General features: G+C 40.3%; 1 protein-coding gene across 1 annotated transcript in view; it reads right to left on the bottom strand.

Annotated features, from left to right (window-relative positions):
• Positions 1-6248: 6248 nt before the first annotated feature.
• CLNK (cytokine dependent hematopoietic cell linker) overlaps positions 6249-9272 on the bottom strand; it is a 164995-nt gene continuing 161971 nt past the window's right edge. The window contains exon 19 of the mRNA XM_029234714.1: positions 6249-6395. Within this exon, the coding sequence (XP_029090547.1) occupies positions 6249-6395 (147 nt within the window). The remainder of the gene's footprint in view (positions 6396-9272) is intronic.

Here is a 9272-nt window from a genome sequence, read left to right as displayed (position 1 = left end):
GGACCAGCACATGCTAGTATTTGTGGCAGAATTAATCTGTTCTCTTGGTTTAGGGTTATGATTCTCCTTCTCCTGGGAACCAAGTATTTCAAACGGGTTGGAGTTCTAAAACTTTGGAATGACACTTTCACTTAAATCCTATTTTTCAGCACAGCACACGCTTACCATTTTCAGCAGTATCTTGCATGTATTTTTTGTATTTAAATATTTTCTGAACATTTTCTGTAGATGTATTCTCTGGATGGACACCAGGGTGAGTGAGGAATAGTAGCCTGGCTGAGGAAGCCTCTGGTTTCTAGGCGAGGGGTGTTGATTAAAACTTATAATGACCATCAGTGAATCTCCTTTTCACCCAAGTCCCTTTACCAGCATTTAAGTGCTACTAGTGACTTCAATTTCTGAGCCTTTCCAGATTTTTGTAATGGAAATGTGGACTAAGAATGCTGCCTACCATATCAATAAACAAAGGATGCTGCAGTCGTCAGCAATTGCAGCCATCCCCAACTGTGAACCCTGAGGGAGTTCAGGATGGAAATCAGGAATGCCTGCCATTTGGCAGTCAAGCGCTGCAGCACCCCACCCCACCCACACCCCTCTCCCTGCAGTGTACCCTGAGGTGACTCAGGATGAGAAAACACAGGATGGCCCCAGACAGCTGAGGTGCATATCAAAGGGATGGTTTTAGTGAGCCTGGACTCTTTGTATCTTCCCATACGCAGAAAAGCGCTAACTTCCTTAACTTGAGACGTCTGGTTTTCTTTTATTAACAGTAATCCTTTGCTCAGACTACTTGGTGTTGTTACAGAAAATCCTGTATATCCTGGCATCCCCCCTTCCTCCTCAGAACAGTTTTCTCAGCATTATCTGAGAGGCTGTCTCCCGGCCTCGAAGTCCTAAGAATGTCTGCCGAATAGGTTGTGCATTTTTTTCAGTTGACAGAAACCAGTTTGTTTCTTGTTGAATTGCCTCCTAGCAGGCTTACATTTTAGCTTTTTAAAGTTTTGTTAACTCAGTTACTATGCATTGTCCATTTAATTTCTCTCATCTGAAATTTTGTTGATGTCTTTCTTCATCTGTCATATTTTTTTCTATTCTTTTTATCCTATGTTCTTGCCTTTTCAATTTATTTATTGTCATTAAAGTGGTGTCTCCAGAGCGATGAAAGATAAGTTCATATATAGCCATGTTTTAACTGGAAGTCTTATTGCAGTGGGTACATATTTTATATTTTACTGAATACTGTGAAATTGCTTTTCAAAGTGCTGCATTGATTTATGTTTGTTTTGGGTTGGTCTCAGCCTATCCATACTGATGCTATTTTCTAGAAATGGCAGAGGGCACTCCTCTGGGCTACTTGTGGCAAGCCTCACAGACATTTCCTCAGCTGAAGCCAATGCTGAGGCTGGACCAGCCCTTTTGGTTCTTATGATTGCAAGACACACCTCAGCAGCTACTATCAGGGAACTTAGAAGAAACAAGGTTTATTACTCACATGTCCTGGAGGGTACAAGCCATGTCCTGCACCACTTAGCAATGTTCAGGGGGCAGGGGGAGAGGTGGGAGAGAGAGAGAGAAAGAATATGAATGTGTGGGCCTGGTGTTGCTGGTGAATTTAAGTTTCTTTCTTTGTAGCGAAAGAATTCAGAGGTGAAGTGATAGGTAAGAATCAGATTTATTTAGAGAGAAACACACTCCACAGACAGAGTGTGGGCCACCTCAGAAGGCAAGAGGCAAGAGGCCTCGAAAGATGGCATGGTTAATTTTTATGGGGTGGGTAATTTCATAGGCTAATGAGTGGGATTATTCCAACTATTTTGGGGAAGAGGCGGGGATTTCCAGGAATTGGGCCACCACCCACTTTTTGACCTTTTATAGTTGGCCTCAGTCAGAACTGTCATGGCACTGGTGGGTGTGTCATTTAGCAAGCTAATGTATTACAATAAGAGTATAATGAGGCTCAAGGTCCACTGGAAGTTGAATCTTCTGCCATCTTGGACCCAGTTGGTTCTAGCCAGTCTTTGTCATGTACTATGGCTATACCATTCTTTTAAAGGTTGTGCCCTGCCCCCTTCCCTCCTGTTTCACTGGTGCTCTCTCTGCCTTTATTGGGGTTGATGGTGGGGTGCTGGGGTTTTGAGGGTTCACTCTTTATTGGTGAAATTAAACATAAGAGCAGGAATTAAAGCACAGGAAGGGAAAAGCAAGCAGTGGGTCAGTCAGTTATCTAGGTTCACCAGAGCTTTCCAATAAGGGGGACTCATGCGTGGGGCAGCCTGGCTCTTTATCTAGTTGTGTAGATGGCAATGTGTTCTTTCCAAGATGGATGTCTTTGCAATGGATGCCTCAGCAGTCAAACGCTTAATGTCAGGCACTTACATTACAATCAAAAAAGCTAATTGTCAGGTACCTACACTACAGGGTTCCAACTAATAGCTGAAATTTCCCCAGAGCCACTTAATAAGTCATCTGTTCTTTCCCCAGGGAAGCTACCTCTATTTCTATTGTGTTCACTTACCCATTCAACAGGTAGTCACTGCTTCAGTAGTATAAGAATAACCTAGAATAGTGCCCTAAAGATAAGAGTGCTCAAAAACAGACTGACAAGGTTTTTGTAATTCTAAAGCTTGCAGTCTAGGACCATCCTTTAGCTCTCTACTTAGACACCTCCCCTGGGCAGTTTTCCCTGATTACACCCTCCCCCACACATCCAGGCCTACCAATGCGATGGTGGTACAACGGAGAGAATTACCAAATCTATTATTCTGCACTGCATGATTTTAATTATATGTGTATCTTGCCTGCTAGGCTCTTAGCTCTCTAGCACAGGGATTGGGTCTTTTTGGCCTTTATCTCCCAAATCCAGCATATGCTTGTATGTCAAAAATTGTTCAAGAAACTTTGTCATAAATTAACCCAAAATTTGATTTCAAAAGGGCTTTAGAGGTAATAGAGCATGACTCAAACAAAATTAAACTGTATTTTAAATTTATTTTAATACTCAGTTTCAGATATATTATGACATTTAATTACTTATTTGCTTTCATTTAAGTTAGAGCCATAATGTGCAAAAAAAGTAAGGAAATGTGCTTAGCTAGAACAAATAATCAGGATAAAAAAGTAGATACAGAAATATAGTGGTAATCATACACTGCATAGACTATCTTGTAAAAAAATGCGTGTATGTGTACACACACACACATACACACACACGGCAATGAACTAAATTTGGCAATGGGGTAAAATTTGATTCCTCTATAGTAATTTGAAGAGAAGATTTAATTGATTTCAGCTATGACATGGTTATTCACACACACATACCCCCAAGAGAGGCAGTTTTCCAAGTAACTTTGGGAAAATTAAAAATTTTCTGGTTCAAAACTTTTTAAAGCCAATTCAATGAGCTTCATCAAAATATCTAATATTGGCCCTGCTCACAAGCACTTAGTGATAAGTGTTAAGGAAATACAACAAAGTAATGGGAAACCAACTTAAGATTGTCTTATTCATTGTATACTTATTTGTTGTCTGTTTCTCCCACTCAATTCACTGCTATTATTCTAATATCTACAAGAATGCATAGTAATGAATACATATGCAGTACACAAACAAGTGCTTATGACAAGATATTATTAAATATGAGGAAGATATAAACTGATCCAGAATGGAAGTTATTTAGTCAAATGAAATATCTTGAATGAATAGATGCTATAATCAGATAAAGGTGAAATTCCACTACTATATTGAGCCGAGGCAAGCGACACTTCACAACTGAAAATGAAATAATGGTTGAGAAGGGATTAAAACTCTTTGGAATTTAGGCATATGCCACGCCCAAATCACTGGACTTTCAATTACAGATTCAATGACCATGTAGACACTAAACAGAAAAATTGTGTATGCAGACCTTGGTTCCAGCCACAAGTATGTCACTCTAAGATTTTGGCCAAGGAGACATAGTTTCCTCAATTATAAAATGGGTTATGAATACCTGCCCTGCCTTCTTTACAGAATTGTTGTAAAAATCAAGTACAATTGACATTTATATATTCTTATTCTTTAGTAATCAATTACAAGCAAAATGTCCTTATTACAATCAACACTGAAAATTAGAATGTCACTGTGGCAGACATGGAGGTGGGCCCCTTGAATCTCTCTTGAAATAAGAACAATGCTGATCAAAAAGTTATTTGTCGGCCTGCAGCTATAGCACCTTCTGGGTCTCCCAGAGCATGTGAAGGTCATGTTTTCCTGGGCAGCCTCTGGCAATGACTTGGCATAATGGTGACTAAGACCTGGCCATTTCTGCACAACACGGGGCACTCTCCTCTGTGGGCAGTCTTTGCTCTGGATCTCACCAATGGGCTGGCCAAGCCTCTCCCAGAGCCGCATCTCAGTCTGATGCTTTTCCTGCCCATTCCTCTCTCCTTCCCAGTTCCTCTCACAGGTGTCAGACTTACATCATAGCCTGAAGGCTCTCCTGTCTATTCCTATTCCATCTTCCCTTGATCTTTCTTAGGCATTGCCTCCAATAAATATTAGCACTTGTAACTCTTGTCTTGGCATCTGAGTTCCAGAAGACTCAACTAACGTGGCCCCCCAAAGCCCAATCCTCTGTCACTATTATGAATGTTATATTTCTTTCCAGAGATTTTCATATGTATAAGCATTGTGAGCATTTTAAGATGGCTCTACTTCTTTTTCCTTTATCATCATCTCATGCACTTATGAATAATAGGTGATAAAGCATTTTTTAAAATGTAAGCCTCATACAGTGCTAACCACCACCTGATGTTCATGGACTTTAACAACAACAGTGCCTGAGGAAACTCTGAAACATTTCTTGAGAACACAGCATTGAATGGCATGGCCCAGGTGAGAAGTGCATCAGAGTCATCTGTAATCTTTCAATAACTTTTTAGGGTGAGGGTCATATTCTTTCTGCCCTCAAGCCTGTGTCCTCTCTGCAGAGTCTGTTTCTATGCTGGTCCTGGGCTTCATTTTTATTGTTTTCATTGATATCTCTTGCCTTCTCATTCTTTCTGGCTTTACTTCTGCATTAAAGCTACAATTACAGAAATACTCCATATATTTCACATGTAGGCTTTGGAAACATTTGAAATCATTGTGTACTATTAATTTCAATCAGCACTTTTTTGTTTTTAAACTTTACACAACTACAAGAGTTTGTTTATTTATATATTTTAACGTGGGTAAATCAGCATTTTCAAATTGTTTCTCTCTGTCTCTTTTAAATTTAACTTTTCAACTTGATTATAAAATTCCCTAGGGCAGAGAATGTACCTGGGAAGATATGCTTGGATGAAACTAGGCACATGGATAAAAATCTGGGATCTCTTCTTATATTGAGTAAGATCAATGACGTCTTTGAGCCTGTTTCCTCATCTGTGTTGTGAAACAGGAATAAAATGTAATCCTCTTAGCTTTGAGTGGGGACAATATCATGACATGTGTAAAGTTCCTGCAAGATACTAGCACTAATTAGAGGACAGTTCTTTTCCTTTGAATGGAAGTCCACAAATGGAATTAAAAATTTATACTTTCACTCAGGCTTAAGCTTACTCCCTTTCTATGAATTTGCTAATTCCACTGGGCTTAAAGCTACTCTGAACAGAGTAGGCTGGAGATGGTCCTATGGCCATTTCACACCATTCTAAAAATATTTCTGATTTTTGTCTTTCAAGTGGTGTTCACAAGTGATTTGTTTTTCCATAACACATCCTTCCCTAAAATTGAATTTCCAGAATTACAAATAAAATAGAGCTAACATTCACCAACATCTTTAGCATAAGGAATCATGAAAACATTGTAAATTCACAAGTCCAAACAATTTTGAAATAAAGAAAGGCAGCACCAAGTCCTATAAAGATCATAGATTTGGGACTCTTACCTAGACTTGTCAGTTGCCAGCTGCAAACATTGAAGCAATAGCTTCCTGTAACCTTTGCTGGTCATCTGTAACATGAGCATAAGGACCATGTTTTTGTTTTTTTCTTTAGAAGATATTTTTTAAAAGCCAGTTTTTATTTTTGCATCTTATAAATATTTCTTCTGTAATTAGAGCTTTCAAAACCACAATTGATTTTCCAATTTCCATGATAGAATGTTTTTCTTTTCTACAGAGTCAGAGAAGTAATCCCTTGAAACCACAGAAAATAATCTTTTGAAATAAAGGAAAAAAATGATAGAGGCATTGGATCCACTGAACTGAAGATGAAACAAAGACCAGGCTACATAAATGAGAAGTGTCTGTTGAGAGGGAGGGGCTGAGTCAGGTAACACTGTTCCCTGTGGATCCCAGTTTTATCCTTCCCATCAATGAGTATAATAGGAAAATACTTGTAGTATTCGATGATGTCTTCCACTGAATCAAACTTCTGAAACACAGAAGAGAAAGTTAATGAAAATTTAGGTACCTTTGTGTCTGTCGATTAAAGTACAGCCTAACATGCTTCGTTTTATTTAGGGAAGAGGTTAACTCATTTAATGTTTTTTAGATTGTAAAGGGGTATCAGAAAATGTTTTTATGTTTTGTTTTTTTTTTTTAAAATGGATGTGACAAAGAAGCCCTTGAAGGATCAGTGATAAGATTAAGGTAACGAAGGTGACCAAAAGTGAGCCCCCCGCAGCTCTCGAAACTTCCCACCCACGGAATGTTCACCAGATTCAGGTTACACTGGACAAGCTCCACTCTGTGGTTACATGTTCCTACCGTAAGCAGTTCGGATGGGTTAATTACACAGCAGTCAGCCACAGAGAATCCCTGGTGCCTCCCTTACCTTGTCCCCAACTGTGACATACTAAAATCTAGAAGATCAGTGCTTGACCTTCACTTCGTAAATTAATGGGAAAGGTCTGCAGTGAAATCTCTCTCCTGTACACCCCTCTTGTTCTAAAGCATTCTAGACTGATCAGAAAGAATATTGATGGGCTTCCCTGGTGGCGCAGTGGTTAAGAATCTGCCTGCCAATGCAGAGGACACTGGTTGGAGCCCTGGTCCGGGAAGATCCCACATGCCACAGAGCAACTAAGCCCGTGAGCCACAACTACTGAGCCTGCACTCTAGAGCCCATGAGCCACAACTACTGAAGCCTGCGCGCCTAGAGCCTGTGCTCCGCAACAAGAGAAGCCACCGCAGTGAGAAGCCCGTGAACTGCAACGAAGAGGAGGCCCCGCTCACCCCAACTAGAGAAAGCTGGCATGCAGAAACGAAGACCCAACACAGCCAAAAATAAAATAAATTAATTAAAAAAAAAAAAAGAAAGAATACTGATGACCACAGGACCACAGGGCTCCTGGTAGTTCTTGGCCAACTTAGGTTCCTTCCCTGGGCTTCTTGTGAAATAATGAGGTGACAGTGAATCATTACACTTTTATGTTTCTAGAGATGTACAGATAAAGTGCTGGGGTGATTTAATGGAAAGTAAGATGATTTCAAGTGTAGGGGAATCAGGAAGTGCTTTGTGGAAGATACAGACTTGAAATGGGCTACACATTCTGGGTGAGTCAAGTGGACAAGGTGGGTTTAAAGATCCTAAGAGCAGAGGAAGACGAGTGTACAGGTGTTGAGAACATGTGGGCACAGATAAGAATTCTGATGAGTTTGGCTGAGTTCTTGGAAGGGGCTATTTGGAGATGATCAGGAAGAAAGAGCTTGCACGACCTGCCTTTTGTAACTTAGGGCAACACTGTGAAGTGAACAGGGAAGGAAGAATGGACCTTCCCTGAAGAGCCAAGGGAACTGCAGCTCAGAGTGAAGAGTGACTTGCTTCACTTGTTACACAGCCAGAGGGCAGGACCAGGAATGCAATCTGTTTTTTCTGGACGTGTATCAGTTTCTTCCTTGATGCAGCTTTGCTTATGGCTTGTGAACCCACTGTTCCAACAGAGCAGTGTCCAGATGATGCAGCCTGAAGGAGGGATCTGCACTGGGGACGACTTTGATTCTCTTTAGTTTTGTACATCCTCCCTCTGCCCAGCACAGAAATGTTTGCAAGCCTGAGGGATACTCAAGAGGGAATGAGATTGTCAAGGTCCATGTCCTCATGGAGATTCATGCATTGCATTCAGGCGGGGACAGACAGAAAGTAATTCCCTGTCCAGATAGATCATTTCATTTAGGGTTAATTTGCTGTGGAAATAATCAACCTGGGGCTTGAGAACCTCACACAGTCCTCCTGGGGCCTTCCTGACATTGACCAGTCCCTGCATCCATTCCATTCCTGTTCTTCTTGGGAACTGAGTCAACAAACCTCCGCCCACACCCTTAAGCTCATTGAGTTGGTTTTGTCTTTTCATCTGAAAAGAGTCCTGATTAAATCTGTAAGTAACTTGCCCCTCTGAGCCCGATACTGGATCTGTGGCAGAGTTTTCAATGAGATAACCTATTTGACCACCCCTAGTAAGTACACAATCAATACTAGTGATGCTAAGGTAAGGTGGTTGTCCAGCAGGGACAGTAATTGTTCTGCTACAGTAGTTGTAAGTGGAGGGCTGTGGAGCCCAAATGCCTGAGTTCCAAGCAAGGCTTTCCCACCCACTAGCGATGTGTCCTTGGGCAAGTTTCTTACACTCTCTGTCTCAGTTTCTCTCTCTAGGAACAGTGATGGTAATATTAGGACCTACCTCTGAGGGTCATTGTGAGGGTTAATTGAGTTGACCTACACAGCATTTAGGAGGGAGCTCTTTCTGCAGTGACTGCTCAGTAAATGTCAGTCATTGCTATGACCTCCTCCCTTCCAAGTTTGCCAAGAACATGATGAAAGAGCCATGAAATCACTGTAGAAGTTTATAGACTCTCATTGTAAGCCTTTAGGAAGAAAGGAAGGACATTTTTGTATTTCATTTCTAGTCATAAATTAAGGACAGAATTTTCTTTCTCTTTCTTCATACTTGAAACAAAAAATAATTTATGAAAAGAGATTTTCCATGCAGAACTCTTCTACAAAATCGGGTAACCCACATGGCACAAAGGAAATTCTCTATCCTGGGATTAATCTTTAGAGGGAAAAAGATTAATCTTGCTTTGTAATCTCAGTCCTGTTTTCTTTAGGATGGTCCCAAAATAGTGAACTCAATACTAATTATTTATAATAACTGCAGGGATGATATTTTATATGAAAGTGTAATTTTAACAAGTAGTAGGAAGCAAGCAAGGAAGGAATAAATAAGTTATTCTGTCATTTCTTATTACTGACTTCTAGTGATAGGCTAACAACTGGTATATTACCCTAAAGATAATTTTTAAAAAGATT

This window comes from Monodon monoceros, unplaced genomic scaffold, assembly GCF_005190385.1.
Source record: "Monodon monoceros isolate NGI ecotype Baffin Bay Population unplaced genomic scaffold, NGI_Narwhal_1 Super_Scaffold_20, whole genome shotgun sequence".
NCBI classification, from domain to species: domain Eukaryota; kingdom Metazoa; phylum Chordata; class Mammalia; order Artiodactyla; family Monodontidae; genus Monodon; species Monodon monoceros.
This window is presented reverse-complemented; position numbering and strand designations above follow the sequence as displayed.